Below are 21,139 nucleotides of genomic sequence, written 5' to 3'. Positions count from 1 at the left end.
ACACACACACACACACACACACACACACACACACACACACACACACCCCACCCCACCCCACCCCACCCCACACCCCAGCAAGGGAAACTGTATCCCTACCTGGAGCCTATCCCGTAGCATGGCCTTGTTTGTAAAAACAGAACCCCCAGCAGAAGGGCAGAAACGCAATCATCTCTCAAGAGATTTGGACACTTCCTTTGGACCGTGTCTCTTCGCCGTTTCGAAATATATTTTTAAAAAATACAATAGATCCGGAAACGAATTACAACCTGGACTGACAGCAAGCCCAAACAAAGAGTAGATAGGGAATAAAATAAAAATCATCCCTCGTGTGAAATAAAAGTAAAATGTAGCACATTGTTTCATCCACTGGGGTCTGCTGTGTGCCAGGCGCTGTCCTGGGAATGGAGAACCCAGCACAGGGAGCAAACAGACCAAAGCTCCTGCCCTCCAGGAGCCCCTATTCTAGAAGAAATGCATAGTTCTATACCCATTACAATACTGTTCTTGAGATCCATCACCACCTCCCCTGCCAGGCTCTGGTGGAAATTTAACTACATTGGAAAATTGATACTATCTCCGTGCACATATGGGTATAATTCTAATGAAGGTTGCTTTCTGGTTAACAGGGAGAAGAAAATGGCTTTCCAGACAGTACTGGAGATCCCCTTTCAGGTAAAGGATTGATTCTGCAGAGGTCTGGGCTTTTCTGATAGCTGGCATGACAGAATTAAAGATAATTTGCAAATATGTTTATCATTAACTTTAAAAATCTGTATTAAAGGCTAGAGAAACTTTCCAACCACAGGCCCAGGGGAAGTGGAAGGAAATGGTAACCAGATTTCACAAAAGCCTTCGGAGTATTTTCTCCGAGCTGACCCTCTTTGGCTTGTGAAGGGCACAGCCGGGTTCTCAATAGGAAAAGTTTAGGAGGGGGTAGCAGTCACAACAGAGCTGGGGGTCTTGGCATTGATGGAAAACTGCCAGGTGGAAGAAGGCAACAGGGCTGGGGCCAAACAGGCCCCTGTGGGAAGGGCCAGCTCAGCCAGTCACTGCCTCCATCCCTTCTCTGTGCCTGGGGCGCTCTGTTAGCCAAGGAGCCCCTCCCGCACCGGCCATGTGCTCGTCCCGTCTGCCGCTGGTGTGTTTAACCAGAGAAACATTAAGATCTGCCTCCTTTCCCACTTGTTAATGTAAGTTGGAAACTTTGGCAGTCTTCAGATTTCTTATTAATTCATCATGGAGAAAATCTGGAGTGAGCATTAAAAGAAGCTACCAAAAGAATAACTAAAAAACATTAAAACCTCCCTAATGTTTTCTATACCTCTTAAAACACATATTGAAGGACCTGAGTCATCAGGGTTTTGTTTCTTTCTTTCTTAGGGGGAGGGTGGTGGACCCTAAAGCCCTCAGGATAATGGGTCACCAATCCTACCTAGACTGTGCCCATGTAACCATGCTGAAAATCAGAACATGTAGTGTATAATCAACTTTTGTCCTCCCTTAGAAACATGATATGAGCAGTACCTGGGTGGCTCAGTCGGTTAACATCCCACTCTTGATCTCAGCTCAGGTCTCAATCTCAGGGTCATGAGTTCAAGCCCTGCATTGGGCTCTACTTAAAAAAAAAAAGAAAGAGAAAGAAAGAAAGAAAGGAAGGAAGGAAGAAAGAAAGAGAAAGGAAGGAAGAAAGAAAGAAAGAAAAAAGGTGTTAGCAGCAGTTAGCTCTGGGTGGTGAGACTCTAGGTGATTTTTTTTTCATTCAGTAGATCTTTATTTATTAAAGACCTACTATGTGAGTCCCAGACAGAAGTACAGCTCTGGGAGACAGAAGTTGGGATCCTGGTTCCAGTCCAGCCACTATCCTGCTGTGATTAGAGAAGTCAAAGGGGAAACTGAGCCAGGTGAATTTGTACTGGAGCCTTCCCAGCAGGTTTCACGGTACAGGCCTAAGGTCAGGGTCCCATCTGGACACCCCGTTGGAACTTGCCTTCCCTGGACCACACCCCGCCCCCCACCGGAGGCTAGGACTGCTGGCCAGTAATTATCTCTCTTCCACAAATGCTACAGCCGACAAGCTCAAATTAGAAGCACTAGCTGGGTGATGTGAGGCAGAGAAAGCATCTCTTTGCTCACAAGCAGTCACTAATTTTTGTTTTCTTTCCACTCTCCTATATTTTTTAAATTTCTAACATGAGCGGATATCAGAAAAAAATCTCTCCCCCCCAACTTTTAACCTGTATATACAAACTTGTATATAACAAATGATCAGATGTAGGCAAATATATATAACATGTGATAAAATAAGGATATCCATAAAAGGCTAACTGATCGACCTCAGTGGTAAGAGCATGAATTTTTTTCCCCTATGCTCATCTGAATTTTCAGATTTTCTGCAGTAAGCACATGTTTCGTTTCTTTTCTTTTTTAAGATTTTATTTATTTGACAGAGATACAGCGAGAGAGAGAGCACAAGCAGGGGGAGCAGCAGAGGGAGAGGGAGAAGCAGGCTTCCCGCCGAGCAGAGAGCCCGATGCGGGGCTCGATCCCAGGACCCTGGGATCATGACCTGAGCCGAAGGCAGTGGCTTAACCAACTGAGCCACCCAGGCACCCCTTTCTTTTCTAATTAAAACAAAACAAAACAAAAAACCTGTATTTAAACTTTTAAAAGACTAACACCCTACATAGTAATGTGGAATGTGAGCTAAAATGAAAATGGATAAAGTAAGTTGTTTAGGAATATCTATAAACCTTTATGATTTAAGGTTGTTGTTGACTAATAGATTAACTTTAATCAAATTTCAGTCATCTCTTAAAAAATTTTACCTGTGTCGGGCGCCTGGGTGGCTCAGTTGGTTAAGCGACTGCCTTCAGCTCAGGTCATGATCCTGGAGTCCCGGGATCGAGTCCCACATCGGGCTCCCCGCTCCGCGGGGAGTCTGCTTCTCCCTCTGACCCTCTTCCCTCTCATGCTCTCTATCTCTCATTCTCTCTCTCTCAAATAAATAAATAAAATCTTTAAAAAAAAATAGAAGTACATTTATCTTTAAAAAAAAATTTTACCTGTGTCAAAATGAAATGGAAGACTTTTGAAGAGAATAAACTTTTCACAGTGATAGGTAAAATGATTGCGTGCATATGGTGCTATTGAAGTCAATACCTTTCGCACCCGACGTGCTACCCTGCACACAAGAGTGAGTGTTTGGTTGGATTTTTGTTTCTGTTTTTGTTTTTCATAAACAGGGGGATGAGAGACACTTAATGGCTTTGCTCTTGAGTAAACTGGCAAAAGCTGATCTGTATATTTCGGTCTTTGAGTGAGAGTAGCAGCTTAAGTAAGCTTTATCATTGTACTTACAAACACTAATTTAGCACTTACTATATACCAGGCCCTGTTGTAAGCACTTTAAAGAGCCGCTTAGAAAAAGTGCACATGACAGCTCCGAACTTATTTTCCTCACAAGATGGAGGTTACAGAAGTGATGCTGTGTCACGTGGCTGGTGCTGGGTCACAGGAGTCCTAAGTGGGACTCAGGCCTGGGGCCTGGCAGGAGCTCAATCCCAACCACCAAACCAGGCTGCCTCTCTACTGGTCAGATGCATTGCCTGGGTAGTACACACATCGAATCCTTGAGTGTCATACAGTGGGGGTGAGGGTCAGCCTTCTCAGATACAGTCTTAACCTGGAACAAAGCCAAAGCCCACCCTCACACCCCCGCCCTCAGAGTCAGTCTCTGAATCACGGTAATAGCTTTCACAAAAAGCTCGCTACTTTCCCTGGATCAGGCCCTCAGGCCCTGAACTCAGAGCCTGGATTTTATTAAAATTTTTGTCTTTGAAAACTTTAGTTATCTGTGATCCAGCTTATAGCTGGTTAAAATAAGCAATGTGGGGACAATGGAAGGCACTGCCACAGAGGGAGGGATTAGACAGACATGGGAAATGACAGCCAACAGTTTGTAAGCAAGGAAAGAAAGAGAATACAAATCAGAATCAGCTCCCCCTGGAAAAGCAAAGTCCCCTCTTCATGGAACCAGGGAGTACAGAAGCAAACGCCCATGGGAGGCAGAGCGCAAGAAAGAAGACTCTGTGTGGTGCCCCCGATTAATAGAATAATGCACCTGCTCTCCACATTTGGCCAGCTTTTCAAGGATGATTTTCTGACAACCTTGCATAATTCAGCGCTTGCCCAACCTAAACCTAATTTCCCCACAGAAATGCAGGTAAAATAGGATTGTTACTTTTGTTTCAAATTAGGTCCATTACATGACACTTCATTCATATGTTTGTGTCACGTAATTTCAGAATCCAAATTCACATGGAATTCTAAGCTGAATTTTTACCTGGGTCCTTCCTGACCTAAATTGGTTGTTTTTTTTTTTTTTCTTCTTAAAGTGCCCTCTACACTCCAGCTTTGTTTGATGACAAAATCAAGGCACAGCGTGATCTACTAGCCCAGATCCTTCCAATTTGTCAGTTAGACTCCCCACAGCTGCTGCCAACTTGATGTCTCCTTAAAAGGGTGTTTTAGAGAGAGAGAGAGAATGAAATTGCATTGTTTTTCCCTTTGGTTAAGAGATCAAACGCCCACCAAAAGCCCTTGGGTTAGTTTCTTGGGAGATAAAAATAGTTCTTCATCATTTTCCAGCTCAAAGCATATAAACTACCTCCGATGAATAATGTGGTGTGTGTGTGTGTGTGTGTGTGTGTGTGTGTGTGTGTGTGTGTGTGCGCGCGCGCGCGCACCCCAGTGATTTATCAAAGCCATAAACTGACGTTTTAAATATATTTCCAACCACATTGGAAACCACACACACATAGAAAAAAGCATGAGTTTATACCCTTAACACACATAACTGCAGAAGTATTTGACTCTACTCTCACACTTTGTTGGTATTTTGCAGGCTCCAAATCTGATAATTTATAGACACCTGGGATAGAGTTATTTTATTTCAGGACCACAATATTTTGCTATTTGCTAAGTTGCCAATAAAAAAATGTTTACTATTTAATTGTTTGAATTAACTCAAGACCTAGTTATCCTGGGGAACATTATTATAAATGATCTAAGAGCTCACAGTGGTCCTGAGCACACTGGAGGGAAACACCCGTGTGGTAATAGTTCTCGAAAAGCCAGAGTGTACAAGATAAAACGGCACCTACCCTGCAGGGAGACACATTAAGTCAATCTGTGATCCACTGCCAACATCTGACTGGAGCCAATTTCTAGGCTCAAGTAATCATGACCTTTCTGAATCCTGAATCTTGTTCCAGTTTACAATTAACTGTTAATTGAACAGTATTTTAAAACCCGCCAGCCCCAAACCGGAGTTAGACACTGCGCCGTTGGATGCGAGCTGTTTCTTACCGTTGTTTTAAGTGACATAGCCACACCTGGAGGGAGAACATTCTAGAATCCCGAAACACTTCTTTAAAGTCTATGTAAATGTGTGTGTGTGAGAGAGGATGAAGAGCAGGGGGAGAGGACAGAAAACACCCCATAGGAAAACCCACTCATCTACTGTTGAGTGTGGGGACATGTTATCTGTTCAAAGACTTAATCACTGAACAGACACACCATCTCTCAAAAGTAGCTCTGATTCCAAAATGTAATTATGGCAGGCCCTTCTGACTAAGAACTTACTCTGTGGATGTCTTTAAGGCAATGGTTTTCAACCCTGGCTGCATTTTAGAATTCCCAGGGGAGCCTTTAAAAATTCCCATGTCCTTCCTGCACCCCAGGACCAATTAAATAAGGATTTCAGTGGGTGGGGCCAGAGGGTTTGGGGTGTGGGCAGGGTTCTGGGGGAGGAGGAGTTCCATCTTGTGGCCAAGGTTGAGAACTACTGCTTTGGTTGTGCTGCTTTACCTACAGCTATTAATCCTTTGTTGCCTGCCCACCATGCCGTGGGGTGAGGCTTTAATGGATGCTCTCATTCAATCCTTGCAACAACCTTGTGAAATAGATCTCACTGTCCCTGTTCAGGGAGTGAGGATGTGGCCTTGGAGAGTTACCTGTCCAAGTTGCACACCTGCATCGTGCTAGCTGATACTGAGTCCGTTGGCATGCCTCTAAAGCTGTTCTTAATCTCTGTTGTACACAGGTTACGTCTTCTCCATAGTGACCAGGCATCTTTCTTCTGCCTTATATATGCTCAGCACACACACATACACACACAAATGTTTCGGTTGATGTGGAATTTTCTAGATAGCTCTTCTTAGGCTGCCCAGGGGTTTCTAATTGGACTATAATTGGACTGTTTCTCCATGACACATTCTTCATTCATTTGATTGACTCAACAAATATTACTGAGCGCTTACTGTGTGCCTGGGATGAAGTGGTGACATTAGATACGAAAGTCTCTTTCCTCTTGGAATTTATGTACTACTTGGGAGTGACAGACAATAAACAGAAATAATTCATTACATACGGTGGTAGAGTGTGCCTTGAGGAAAATAAACGAGGGTAATGGGATTTTTGCCTGGCAGGAAAGCTTAGCTGCTTTAGCTAAGAAAGTTCACGGAGACCTGAACAATGCCAAGGAGCCAGCCATGTGAAGATCTGAGGACGGAAGACTCCAGGGAGAAGAGCTAGCTGGTGTAAAGGTCCTGAGGCAGGCCTGAGCTTAGCGATCTAGGGACAAGTGTGGGCAGGGAAGAGCGATAGAGAAGGAAGTGAGCTAAGAGGTATCTGCAGAGGCCAGACTACATAGGGACTCTTTTCTTCCCTGTGTCCTTAAAAAAAAAAAAAAGTAAGACCTATCATCTTTACATAAGACCTGACAAAAATGCGTTCACATCCTTTATCGCATTTAATTCATGAGATAGAGAAATTATCATTTTCATTTTATGGATGAGGAATCTGAAGTCTGTGGATGTTAAATGCCTGGAGAAGTCAAGCTCTAGGAGGTTAGAGTGCTGAGATTTGATGAACCCCACATGACACAGGTTGGAATGATGTAGGATCAAGGGCTCCATGCCGGGCTGGTCATACGGTAGCCCTTCCATAAATGACAGTTGGTGTGATGAAGAGACACAGAAATCCAGCACTTCCTCCTGTGACAAATTCTCCCCGGGTGTAAGCTGGTACTCAGACTAGACTCACAGAGAACGAGTCTTCCAGGGCTTTGGCCTCTAGAATAAGAAGTCATACATTAATGGTGTCTTCCATTCTGGCTTTTCATCAGCAGAAAATACACAAGTCAGGCGTCAAAATGTGGCAAGTGAGGACCCTCATTAGCGAATCTGAGTGACTTTTTATACATAAGTAACTTCCTTTCTGAAATAGCCCCTTCCTCTGCTCCACCAATCCAAAATCGGTCCATTCTGTTGTATTTTAACCAACACTGTATTGTTTTCCACCAATATCTATTTATCACCAGGAGACACCAGCAAACTTCCCTTTCTTTTAACTTTCTCTCTTCAAGTCCTAAGAGTCATCAAACAATAATAACAAGTCTCTAAGGGGGTGCCTTGCTGGCTCAGTGGGTAGAATGTGACTCTTGATCCCAGGGTCGTGAGTTCAAACCCCACACTGGGTGTACAGATTACTTAAAAGTAACAAGCGTCCCTTGTCTCCTGGGAGAAAGCATAGTTCTTATTCATTCATCTGGCAAACAATTTCTGAGCTTCAACTGTACAGCAATCTTTTGCTTGTTTTTTGAGAGGCATCAGATAATAATCCCATTTTTCCCCATTTCTGATGAAAGCTTCTTTGGTCCTCTGTCTCTCTCCCCACAATTGTTTCTTCCCCAAGGCATCACCTAGCCTAGCCTTTTATGTGCACTATTACATGATAGGTGTTTAAAGCAGGGCAGGACAAAATATATTTGATACAAAACAAAACAAAACATGTTTCTCCTCTTAAGTCCGCCAGAGAGCTAATTATAGTTTATGATTCTAAAAGGCAGCTCTAAATTCACTAGTGTTGGCAGTTCGTGGAGCTTGCAATTCAATAAACGGTTTGTGGTTTGTGTCACGGAAAATACAAAAGGAAAACATCGATAGATTTTTGGCACATCATCTATTTTCAAACAAATTAATAAATCGTCAATGTAATTGTTCAAAGAAAAGCTTCTCTTACACTAGAGGGCTTAAAGGAGCTTCACAGAAACCTTACTGATGTCTTTCTTCTTTATATTATTTATTATTATATTATTTTTAGTCGTGGTCTTGACACCAAAGGAGAAAACCTTGCCAACAATGAATCTTACAAAGGTGGTACCAGAGATCACCCTTGGGCACCAATACATTTAATTCTGGACTTTGAGATTTAAATCCTCCTTTCTTTTTCTGTGACATATAAAAAATATTTTTGAGGTATCCAAAGAAACACAATCATTATAAAAAAAAATTAGGAAATATCCACTGGTAACATTTTTGTTATACATGCTTCCAGACTTTTTCTGTCTGTGACTATATATATAATATATGCTTTACATGGGTATGAATTACTATATTGTCTTTTGGTCTTTTTAAAAAAGATTTTATTTATTCATTTTTGAGAGAGTGAGCAGGGAGCCTGCCTTGATGCAGAGCTCAATCCCAGGACCCCAAGACCATGACCTGAGCTGAAGGCAGACTCTTAAGCAACTGAGCCACCCAGGCGCCCCTACTATATTGTTTGTTTTTAGAAAATCAGAATTATACATACTCTTTGGTAGCCTGCTTTCTTGGCCATTTGATGGAATATTGTTCATTTGACCCTACCTTTAAATAAAAGCAAAGAAAATTGCAGGATTTCCCTTATACCTTTCTTTTAGTAAAAAATCACCTTTACCATTACAAAGTTCATTTTTTAAACAAATAGACTTCTGTCCCATTGTGCTGCTAAAGCTTTACTTTTTTTTTTTTTTAAGATCTTATTTATTTGAGAGAGAGAAAGAGAGAGCATGAGCAGAGGGGAGGGGCAGAGAGAGAGGGAGCAGACTCCCCGCTGAGCAGGGAGCCCGATGCGGGGCTCGATGCAGGGCTCGATCCCAGGTCTCTGAGATCAGGACCTGAGCCGAAGGCAGATGCTTAACTAACTGAGCCACCCAGGCGCCCCAAAGCTTTACTTCTTAATGCATCATTATTAATATGGCTCAAGAACGGCTATATTACATAGAAATGTAATGCAACATTTTTAAACTCTAAGATGTAGAGCACACTGCAGAATGATCTGGATCTGTTCTGGGTCATTTAAGGTGTAATGAGGAACAAGAAAACCATGCAGAATATCTCACCGCAATGGAGAGTCAGGAAATACAAACAAAATGATGGGATTCTGAATGGGGCAGCATTCCGGGCCACAGCCGGGGAGATTTCATGCAAGGGGTGAATCTGAGGTGAGTTTTATAGGATGGATGAAGTTCAGCAGAAGGAGTCCTGCGAGAGGGAGAGGGGGAGAAGAGAGAAAACTGATCAGAGAGAAAACACCAGCAAAGACATGTGGAGGCAGAAGAATATGAAGCCTAATTTTCCTGCCTGTGAAACCAACAAACATTTTTCACTCGGTGCTGACAAAGGTCAAGTGAGATAAGCGGCATCACTGTTCCCTGGTTGGAGTGTAAATTAGTACCACCTTTATTTCTGGAAAGCACTTTGGGGCACATGCATTGATAGCCTTAGAATGCTCATACTTTTGGGCCTAAAAATCCCATTACTGGGTACGATGAGTATAGATGTGGCCAAAAATATATATGCAAGGGTCTGCATCATATTGTTCCTCTTAGTCATGAGAATTGGAAAAAACCCTAAATGTTCAATAGTTTATACAAAATCTGTAATGGTATATAATTTCCAGTTTTTCTACCCTGCGCTATATTAGTCTTTCTTTTAATTAATCTGAGGTAGGCTTTACAGGATGGATGAAATTCGGGGAATGGAGTAGTCCAGCTGGTCTGGAGCACAGATTGTATTTAAGGAAGTTCTGGGACGGAAGACAGGAATTGTAGCATGGAGAGCTTCCAGTGGAGGCCACGACGTGGTCACTGGTTGAATACGGTGAAAAAGTCTACAAGGACACCTAGGGAGCTGTGTCAGTAGGGGGTCAGGGTGCTTTTGATGCTTAGGGGGAGACACTTCAGTACTGTTTTAGGTCCCCTGAGTTGGAGATGTCATCTGAACATCAAGAGGGGCTTCCCAGTGCTCAGTTGTGGAGCCCAGAAGAGCAAGCAGGGCTACTCACTCATTTGTTCACTCGTGCATTCACTCACTCATTCAATAAACATTGCTTACGCATTTGCTGTATGTCAAGGGCTGTGCGGGGGGGTCCCACAGATGCAAAAAGAAGGGGCCTTCCATTTTAGTGGGAGTGTGTGGTGGAACACTGGGAGCAGAGGAGGTGACCAAAGGGAGGGAGGGTGGGAGGGTGGGAGGGGAAAGCTTCGGGCTAAGAACAGAACTGGAGCACCTCCTTGTCCCTCTCAAGGACTTGGCAGGGAGCGAGACAGGCTGGGATCTCAGCACGTCAGGTGATGGGGGAGGGATGCAGCTGGGACATGGTGGGCTGGGGCTGGGGTTTTGGGGCTCGGCTGTCGGAAGGAACCTTCAGGGAGGATGCACCCTGCCGTGCAATAGACAGTGTCCAAAGGGGCAAAGGAGCCTTGGGCCCAGTTCCAGAGGCAGCCGTATCCAAGGGGAGCTGGGGTGAGGGGGGCATTAGAAGCCACAGGAGGTCCAGGTGACCTTCAAAGTCAGGTGGGAGCGTGCTTATTCGTGTAATACATTGTGTTGGTTACCACAGAAATTAAACACCACTGGAGAAAGTTTGGAAAACAGAAACAATCCTACAGAATTAAGACAATAGCTATTACTATTTTTGTGCATTTCCTTCCGTACTATAGAGTTTTCACGCTTCTAATGTCAAGGACGCACATTCTTTACATCTTGCACTTTTCACTTGAAATTACAGCACACGTGTTTTCTGGGTCGCTACCTAGTCTTCATAGTTACTTAAATAAAATTCCATCAAGTAGTACAATAATTTATCCCACTAGTCCCTCACCTTTGGCATTTATTTAAAAAAATGGATAATAAAGATAAGACTGTAATTAAAATCATTCATGTGTATACATATTCTAGATTATCTCCTTAGGCTGGATTCCCAGAAGTTATGTTAGTAGGTCAAAGAGTAGGAGCAGGATTTTCATGGTTCTTGTCATTTTGTCGTTTGTGCTTGCCTCCGGATGGCTGGTTCTCAACCTTCAGATCACCGAAGACACTCCTTTTTCCCAAATTCTTTCCTTTCCTAAATTGGGAAGTCCAGGGCTCAGTATAGTAAAGGTCATTGTAACCAACCTCCCAGAATTTTCCAAGCCAGTGATCTCTCGTGTAGCCTTTGGCTGTTAAAATCCCTGGTCAGAAGGGTCAGGAGCCCCGGTGCTGATGCAGAAGTTAAGACACTCAGGTTGCCATGTTGTGCAAACACCACTTAGCAACTTAATGATAAGTGACTTGTGAGCACTTCTTCCCGACTCCTTCATTCCCCCCCCCCACCCCACCCTGCAACATGCCTCCTTGCATTGAAATGAAGCTAAAGATGACTGATGGAAGAATGTTTGCCCTTCCTCTGGGCTGGGGCTGTGCCCTTCTTGGTGAGGCTCAGCTCAAAAGCCTCCTGTTCTTCCATCCCACGGTGCACACCTCAGGGTATTGGCTCTACTTCAAAGGCAGAAGAAGTGAAGTGAGTGAAGAAAACACAGATAAAGGCAAAGGATGATAAGGTGGCCATAAATCTCAAAAGTAAGTTTTCTAGCATTATCAATTATCACTCCGTTTCAAATATGCATATGGAGTGAATATTCCAGTTTTCAGTGTATGTGGGTGTGTGTCTGAAGGCCTTTTAAAGAGTTTTGCAATCCTTTATACCCCAACGTGCTGTGTTTGGCATTAAAAAGCCGTCAGGGCCGACTTGTAACTTGGAAGGGGTAAGAGTGGAGGTTCAGGCAAGTATGGGCTAGTTTACTTGTGGGACAGTGCAGTGTGACTCCCACCAGGGACCCGCCCCCAGAGAGAGCCGTGCTCCTCGGAGCCCAAATTCCAGCCAGCAGTCTCGCAAATGCCCAATGTGAGACTCAGGGAGTCTCCGAAAGAAAGGGAAACTGGCTGTATAAAGTCTTACTAGTGCTTCCAGCAAAGCCACCCATCCCTTGGCTGTCAAGAACGCCACGTTCGTTGTGTGAGCCTATGGAAATGAGTAACCTGAAAGCATCTATGAGTATCTGTAGGCTACGCTGTGTTACACTCTCACTGGTGCTCTTGGCATTTGAGCAGGAAAATCAAGGACGGGAGAGATGGACGCATGCGTTTGCTTTCTTGCTGACCTGTGGGCTGTATTGCTTGTTCCTGCAGATATAAGCAAAGGCGAGTCCTGCAAGGAGAACTGTACTTGTCCCGCCTGCTCGCTCCGGGCCCCGACCATAAGTGACTTACTCAATGATCAGGACTTGCTTGACGTCATCAGGATAAAGCTGGATCCATGTCACCCGACAGTAAAAAACTGGAGGAATTTTGCCAGCAAATGGGGCATGCCCTATGATGAACTGTGTTTCTTGGAGCAGAGGCCTCAGAGCCCCACCTTGGAGTTCTTGCTGCGGAACAGCCAGAGACCAGTGGGCCAACTGATGGAGTTGTGCAGATTCTACCACAGGGCTGACGTGGAGAAGGTCCTGCACAGGTGGGTGGACGAGGAGTGGCCCAAGAGGGGGCGTGGAGACCACCCCAGGAACTTCTAGACCTCCGCTTCTTCGTACTGGCCTCTTTGGACCTTGAGCCAGCCACAGGACCTTGAAACAACCACAGGTTGAGGATCTGTCTTTTTTTTTTTTTTTTAAGAGTTTAGGATAAGGACACGGAACCGTGGACATTGGTTTTCCCCAAAGCTGGTGGTTTTTTTGGAGGGGTAGGTTATGTTTTGGTGGCGGATTTTTGTTTAGTTTTGCACCTCGGTTTTAATTTAATATTTGAACCTGGAAGCGGGAAAGATACTTTGTAGACTCCTGTAGGGGCCTGGGCCAAAGTCTACAATCGGAGTGGATTCATGCCATGATGAAAATAAAATTATCCTCTCCCTTCAATGCTGTGGAAGATTAAAATAAGAACTAGGATTGTTGATGGCCCCAGTCGATCGTCATCCATGGGCTCCTTCAGGATGGACAGCACTCCCACAGCTGACAAGAAAACAGCACAGAGAAGTTACCTGTTTTGGTCGTAAAGTGCTTAGGTGAAGTAGCAGGATATTGGTGTTATGGGGCCGTACCTTCACACCATATGTGCCGTCTCTTTTATACAAATACTTTGGTAATCTGTGCACTATCAAAAATGTCATTTGCTCAAGCATTTTTGGAAGAAATGCAAAATTGGTGGTGGGAAGAGAGAGTCAGGAATCGGGGGGAATAAGGACCTTGGGCATGGTGTTTGACAAAGAGAGTACACCAAATGCCCTTTGTTACCCAAGACTTTTTAAAAATTAGTTTAATGTTTACTTTTACATCTTTTATATAAGGCTGAGTGTTTCACGCCTGAGATCAAGCTCAGTTAAGAAATAAATAAACATCACCTGGCCCATGGTTGCAACCTAACCACTCTTCTAGCACCTGCTATCCCAACTGGAAACAGGGCCACTTGTAACAAGCACTACATAGCGGTTTAGCCAAGAACCGGGAATCGGTATTAAAATCCAAACTTCAAAGGATTTTAAACCAAATGAAAAATTGGGTCCAAACAATATCTGGTGTTCTTATTTGATGGCTTAAGGGGAGGTAAAGTGTGGAGGATGGGAGGGTTTGTTACTGGAGAGATCCGATATTCTCGATTTTTTACAGGGTAACAGATGCAAGGCAAAGCCTTGGCTTGCTTGACAATTTCATAAAAGCGCTATTTGGTTTTGGCTGTGGGTTCAGACAACTAAGGCACTTCTTTCGGTTTGGTGGGATTCTGTCTACGTCCCTGATTAAAATAAGCAAAAATGATGAAGAGCATTGATTGGAGTACAAAAAAAGATTAGGAATAACGCAAAAGAAAATTATTCTCTCAACCACTAACGTAGTTTTCCACGAACAGTTTTAGCGGGTTTTATTAGGTTGCTAATATATACAGTCAGCTTCGCTATCAAATGTAAACTCTAAACTAGCAAAATCTATGGAGATTTACTCATCACTTCTCCTTCAGGGTTCATCACACCCAGCTCATCTTCCCTTGTCTGATTTATCAGATAAATGTCAGGTTTATCACAGGATGTATTTAAAGGAGCAGCCCGTAATAAAATGTGGAGATTTTAAAAAATAGGTTTTTCAGCAGTTGATGTCCAGTGAGGGGGTCGTTAAATAATTATTGTCAGCCATGCTCCAGGCACCATACAGAACTCATTAAAGGGGCTCTAATCTTCTAGGAATTTGATTTTTATGTTCCATGTTCTCATTAAGCTACACGCGACACGCCCCCCCCCATATGTTAGCCCAAAATGTGCTGGGGAAAAATATAGAGGAGCTTTCGGTATTTGTTATTGACAACGCTAGGGAAAAGGGTTGTGATTATTCAGTGCGGCGTGGTATGGACCCCCAGCAGGGGATGCCGTCACCTTGTGTCCCACCACCCTTAGGATACAAGGAGGGGATCCCAGCCTGACCAATGTCCTGCTGACCGCTGCCTGGCCAGTGCCACAGAAAGTCCCTCCCCTCTCCGTGCTGCTGGGGAACTCCATCTTTGCACAGTACCCTCCTAACCATCTCCATCCTGGCAGACTCGTCACCCTGGCTCAGCACCAGGCTGCAGAGGCTCTGACAGGGTAGAAGCAGTGGGGAGAGCCCAGAGGGAGGGAGACGGGAGGGAAAAGCCCTTTGGCTCCCTTTCCTCAGCTGGCTCCTCCCTCCTCCCCGCCTCTAGGCCTACCCCTGCCCCCCAGACAGAGACCCACAACAACAGGTGATCCCTGCAGCCCCATGCCCAGCCATCATTCCCATGGTGGGGAGGGCGGGGAGGTCTCCCTTATTTCCAGAGAATTCCTCTGCCTCCAGCTCACAGAGAACAGAGGTGCAATGGGAAGAAAGAGCAACCCGAGGGAGGAGAGGATTGGAATAATACCACCCCACTACCCTGCCCTCCCTCCCCTCCTCTGCTGCCTCACCAACTTCCCTGGTACACCCCCCCCCCACTTCCCAACCCACTGTTCCAAGCCACGTTCCAAGCTACTGAGGGCAGGTCACAGACCCCCCTCAGTGGCTTGGAACAGTAGTGGGGGGGGCAGGGGGGCGCTTCTAAATTTCCATCCAGTAGGGCCACAGCTGCAAATTTTAAAAAATGTTTAAGGTCCTAATATCCCAGACGTTAAATCTGGGAAATACTGTGAAAAATTTTCCCACGGAAACACAGTTATACGTGGGGATTAGGTTCTTTGGAACTGTCAGTTCTAGATTTCACAAATTCCTGAATTAAACGTTTTTTGTAAGCTGGTTTGGGAACACGGGTCCCTGGAGGCACTGCTTCTGTGGGACAGATTTCCAAACTCAAACTTTCGATCTCAAAACAGACTTTTTTAAAAAAATTTTATTATATTAGTCACCATACATTACATCATTAGTTTTTGATGTAGTGTTCCATGATTCATTGTTTGTGCATAACACCCAGTGCTCCACGCAGAACGTGCCCCCTTTAATACCCATCACCAGGCTAACCCATCCCCCCACCCCCCTCCCCTCTAGAACCCTCAGTTTGTTTCTTGGAGTTCATAGTCTCTCATGGTTCGTCTTCAAAATGGACTTTCAATGGAACTTACCATCATATGTATCTTGAACATGGCTATTGTTCCTAAGTGTCTGCTGAACTGACCTTTGAGGTAGATCAAAAACGTGAAGACAGAATTCAGGGGATTCAGGTACGGGTGGAGCGGAGTGGGTTCCTTTACTGTCAAATTCAGGAATCCAGGAAAAGCACATGACCACAGAGTCCCACCCCTCATCTCCCCATTTGGCATCACTGCTTCCAAAGTCCTCATTGCTAATAATTTCCTATTCTGGCTATGAAAGCTTAAAATTCCCATTTATAATTGTGTGGGGGAAGTGCCAGGGTAGGCGGGGTTTTTTTAAATGGGGGAGCTGACATGACCATACTGTTTGAATTTGATTCTACCATTATTTGCACCTACTGACATCTCTTATCAATTAGCATTTACCTTATGAAAAGTTTCAATTATTAGAAGTATATTAGCAGAGAGAAATTTAGCCAAAAGTTTTTTTAAATACAAGTTCATTCGGACTCTAGATTAAATGTAGGGTGACTTTTGTCTCTGTTGCATTCAGGCATATCAAAGAGTAATCCTCAACGGAAATAGAACCAGAACACAATTGCATAATAACCCCAAATACTTTTTAAGTTGATTTTCAGCAAATAAATAACAGCGGGGCACCTGGGTGGCTCAGCCGGTTAAGTGTTGGACTCTTGATTTCACTCTTGATTTTGACTCAGTTCATGATCTCCTGGGTCGTGGGATCAAGCCCCGTGGGGCTCCAAGCTCAGCAGGAGTCTGCTTGAAGATTCTTTCCCTCTGCCCCTCCCCCGAGTCATTCTCTTTCTTTCTCTACAATAAATAAATCTTTAGCACAAATACCGTAACAGCGTAAATATGCCGAGACTTCACAAAAGTGGGAGTGGAAAGGAAGGAAATCACTTAATGATTAATTGATGAAATAACTGTTAAAATGTAAGTTCATTAATACATAGGAGTTTTTCTCATTATGTGTTCCTAGGGATCTTGGTTAAATTGACCATGCTGTGAATGAAACAGCTTATGATGAGGTCCTTTTGCTATTAGATGAAATCACTTCAGCTCCATTCCAGGATATAGTCTTTCAAATAACACTCGCATACTGCAGTGTTACACAGTGACGCTTTATGTTATGAACCCAATGTATTTGCTTGCAAATATGAGAAAGGGGAAGAAAGCTGCAATAAACACCACACACACGCAGGACACACACTGAGGAAGACTCGCCAGAGAGACTCAAACAAGCCATGCTTTCCTTCACTTGTAAGGTTTAAAATGGTTAGGGCTTCAGTTGTTTGCCAGGATTGCCCACTGATATTTCTAGATACCCCGTGTGGACAAGGCACCCATTTTGGTGGTTGAACAATCATTCAACAACATAGAAAATTTGCCGTAATAGACAAAAGATGGTACAGGTCAGGGTCTCCTTGAGAGTAATTTTTATGTGGTACTGCCCTCTGCTGGAGCATAAAATCAGCACACACATCCTTTCTGGTTTGGCTGCCGTCCTAAGACCAGCCCAGAGCCAACCTTGTATTCATTATAGGTGGTGTTGTAGAACCCTTACATGTAGCCCCGATAAAAGACGGGAAGAGCCCAGTTATTTTCCAAATTGAGAAGCAGAATGAGGCCGGCATAACTGAGATGAGGGTCCAGGAGCCCCTTCATCCAGGTCAGTTGCGTGACCAGTCTGCTCTACGAACAGGTCCATGCTCTGGGAATTAAGTCAGTAAGGCTTTCCCTCCATGTAGTTCTAGAGTTAGCTATTTGTGGATGTTTGGTGTTTCTCCCTTTTGACTTAGTGACGCTCTTTCATATTCAGGGAAGTGGCTGTGAGCAACAGTGGCTTTCGTGTAAAAGGCAAAGGGATTGCTCTGCCTGAGTTACAGCAGACGCCAACCACGAGCACTAGCTTTCTTCTTCCTCTATAAGTTATAGTATAAAAATACGCTCTTTTAAATACGACACTCACAACTAAGGCCTAGCAGATTTTCTTTCCCTTTCTTTTCTATTTATTTAAGATTTTATTTATTTGACAGAGAGACACAGAGAGAGAGGGAACACAAGCAGGGGGAGGGGGAGAGGGAGAAGCAGGCTTCCCGCGGAGCAGGGAGCCCGATGCGGGGCTCGATTCCAGGACCCTGGGATCATGACCTGAGCCGAAGGCAGACGCTCAATGACTGAGCCACTCAGGCGCCCCTCACTTTCTTTTTTAAAGCAATAGGTACTTCATTTAGTTTTGAACCAAGACCACATCCTCCTTATAACATTCTCCACTTCTGCCCTTCCTGTTCTATACTTTTCCTCTCCTTGAGGTCCATGTTTCTGCTTTGTGTTGCTTACCTTAGAGCTGTTCACTTGTTTCTGAGTCATATTTCCTCACTGTGCCCATGGCCCTCTCCCTCCTAGCTACGGACTAACATCTGCTTTCTTTGTTCACTTACACATGCAGGAACAATTTGTTGGATCATTTTTCATATTTAATGACACTTTGGGCCTAATAATGTTAAAACCTTTTCCTGCCCTTGTAACTGAAACATACATAAAACTATGTTCGCCCAAAGAAGTGATGAGAAACGTTCACCCTAATTTGTTGCATGATTTCCTGCTTGGGAATTCAGACTCACCTCTGAAGACTGTGCACTTGGGTATAAATGGATGAGGGCAAGTCTTGCTTCCTGAGTGTGTCGAGAAGCTAAACCATGTGCTGGGCCCACTGGAGCCTTGGGGTGAGGGGGTGCCACAGCTGGGGTGCTCGACACTCGAAGCCCACAGCAGACGAGAGCCTGTTCTCTTTCCTCCTGGGGCTGTGCTTTGCTGAGGATGCCTCGTAGAAACCAACTCCACAGATTGAACTGAAATGATCAGACAACAGTGCAACTTAAGATGAAATGATTGAGTTTACTAACCCTTCTGGAAATGTAAAAAAAAACAGGGGGGAGGTAGCTTCTCTTGACTTCCCAAGCTGAGCCACGATCTTCCATGTTATATGACAGCCAATGACCCATTTTCCTTTGAGACATGCCCTCTGAAGCTTCCCAGAGGACATTTTTTCAGCTGATAAAGACAATGCTTTTAAATGACTGAATTTTTGTGATACTCTATTTATATATCGTAATGGTGTACTTTTTAAGCTGTCCTCATTTTGATCTCCTGTTGATTTTGTATTTTTCTTATAAACAACTAAAGATTATTTTAACTCTAACAATGGGTACTACAACATTCGAGACTGATGTCAACCATTATCCCTCATTGGTGCTTTTATATGGATTCCAACGCAATCATTGATTCATGTGATCTGTTGGTCAGTTGTCAATCAGAAAACTAGTGAGTTTCTAAAATGTGTCCTGGACCCTGGGGATGCAAAGGTAAGGAACACCTTCCCGCTCTCAAGGAGCCTATAGAAAGGGGAGAATCTCTGTACACGATGAGAGACGTTCCTGGGACGAGCCATGCACGTGTGGTCCAGGAATGGGCAGAACAAAATTGAGAATCACTGAGGTAGGAAGAAAGACAGGTAAACAATCCAACCAAATGCTTCCGATACTCTGTACATGAAGGATGATTTTATGGTTACTTTCTGCCTCTTCTACCTTTCTGTTTCTGGCCATGGCATGTCCTCCGAGCTGCCAGACACCACAAACTAATTGCCTTGGACTTTCCACATGGATGCATCCTCAGGTACCTCAAAGTCAACCTGTCCTAAAGTGAAACTGTGACCCTTCCTTCCAAACTGTTTCTCACCAGAGTTCCCTATCTCACCACTCACCCTGTTGCTTAAGTCATCATGGAGATCTTCCTCGCCTTTCCTGCCAATTCCACCTCCCAAATTTCGCTTAAATCTCTTCCTTCTTCCTCCCCGCCTTCATGACTGTTATCCTAACCCAAACAGCCACCCTTCCTCACCCTGAAAGGGCCTCCCAGCCAGTCTCCACATAGTTGATGGATCCTATCATCACCATGTTAACCTCTTCTATGGATTCTCATTTTCGAGATAAAGTCCTGTGAGACTGCCCCCCCCACCCGGCGCCATCTTGTTCCATTCTCCCACAGCTCCTGGTGCTTCAGCCTCACTGGATCCTAGTTGCCCAAAGTTGTCATTCTTTATCCTGCCCATGTCTTCACCCCATGCAGCTTCCTCCGCCCTGTCCACACACAGCTGCACTCACACCCGGATACACCATTCTTCCCAGTGGATCTTACTCAGCACCAGGCCTCACCCTCAACACCATTAGCTCAGAGAAACTGCACCTGACTCCCAGATTTGGTTATCTTCCTGTCATTTACTCCACAGCACGAACCACAAAAGTGACTACTTGACTGCAGTGTCATCCTGCTAGGCAGCAAGCTCCTCGGGGACAGGGACCTTGTTCCCTTATTCACCTCTGGGTCATCAGTATTAACTGGCCTAGAAGAGATTCTAAATACGCTGAACAAAATGAAATGGAATTAGTGAATAAATAAATGAAAGACGCTAAATAAAGCAGTCTGTCTTTACATGGCCTGCGAGGAGGAAAAAAAAGGTTATAAATAGAAAATACGAAACAAGGGGATTCACTCTCCAAACCGTGAATGCCTCTGGACACTGGAACTCTCGTTAATTTTGATGAGGTTCACCCGTTCCCTCCTTCCCGTGGGCTTAAAAGGTCAAAGCAAAAATGTGGAATTTACATAGTGGAGATCGGCCCACAACTTTGTGAATATTCTAAAAGCCACTGAATGGGGCACTTTAAAATGGTTAATATGGTGAATTTCATGTTCGGTAAATTGTACCCCAAGTGGGGGAGAAAAAGAGCTTAAAAAATCACCACTGTCCCCACAGGAGAAAGTGAGACAGAAAGACCAGCTCCCAGCTGCGAGACGGGAGCCTGCAGCTGGGGGTGGAGGCGGAGCAGGGAGAAGGCAGGAAGCGGGGGAGGCGAGCAAGAAGCTGTTTGCCCACCTAAAATGAATGTAACATGCTGTGTCAACTATATTCCAAATTTTCTTTGTAAAATAATAAAATGAAATATAAAAGTAAAAACAAAATAAGCAAAACAGGGAGCTGGTCTGGACAGCCAGTAAAGGCTCTGCTCTGTGACCCCGAAACCAGGCCATGTGTCGTCCATCTCCTTAGTGACAGCAAGGTGACAGGAAGCACCTGGAGCCCTGCCCTCCACTGCTCTCCTCTCCACATGCCCAGGGCTGAAGATCCTGTTCCTCCGAGGGTCTGTGTAGTGAGGGACCGTGCTCCAAATGCCACCATGCATCCAAGGACCTTATCCTGATGGCACCTCGGCCCCTCCCTCTCCCAGGACAGAATAGGACAAAACACCGAAGAGGCCCAAGTGATCGGGGCTGTCGCTGTTGGATTTGTACAAGTTACAGAAAAATCATCGTATGTTTGGTAATAGAC

General features: G+C 44.5%; 1 protein-coding gene across 5 annotated transcripts in view; it reads left to right on the top strand.

Annotated features, from left to right (window-relative positions):
• Window positions 1-21,139, top strand: part of EDARADD (EDAR associated via death domain) — a 70,882-nt gene that overhangs the window by 45,475 nt on the left and 4,268 nt on the right. For 4 of the 5 annotated variants that reach the window (XM_025850730.2, XM_073879017.1, XM_073879016.1 and 1 more), the window contains exons 5-6: window positions 630-675; window positions 12,336-13,710. In XM_025850730.2, coding sequence (XP_025706515.1) covers window positions 630-675; window positions 12,336-12,718 — 429 coding nt within the window. In that variant the 3' untranslated portion in view covers window positions 12,719-13,710. Of the gene's footprint in view, window positions 1-629; window positions 676-12,335; window positions 13,711-21,139 lie in introns of those variants that run through there. The other variant, XM_073879019.1, reaches the window with a different exon arrangement.

Source organism: Callorhinus ursinus, unplaced genomic scaffold, assembly GCF_003265705.2.
Source record: "Callorhinus ursinus isolate GAN/ISIS: 27379988/994484 unplaced genomic scaffold, GSC_fseal_2.0 scaffold32, whole genome shotgun sequence".
In the NCBI taxonomy this organism is placed as follows: Eukaryota; Metazoa; Chordata; class Mammalia; order Carnivora; family Otariidae; genus Callorhinus; species Callorhinus ursinus.
The sequence above is the reverse complement of the archived record's forward strand: the minus strand, read 5'-3'. Positions and strand labels throughout refer to the sequence as shown.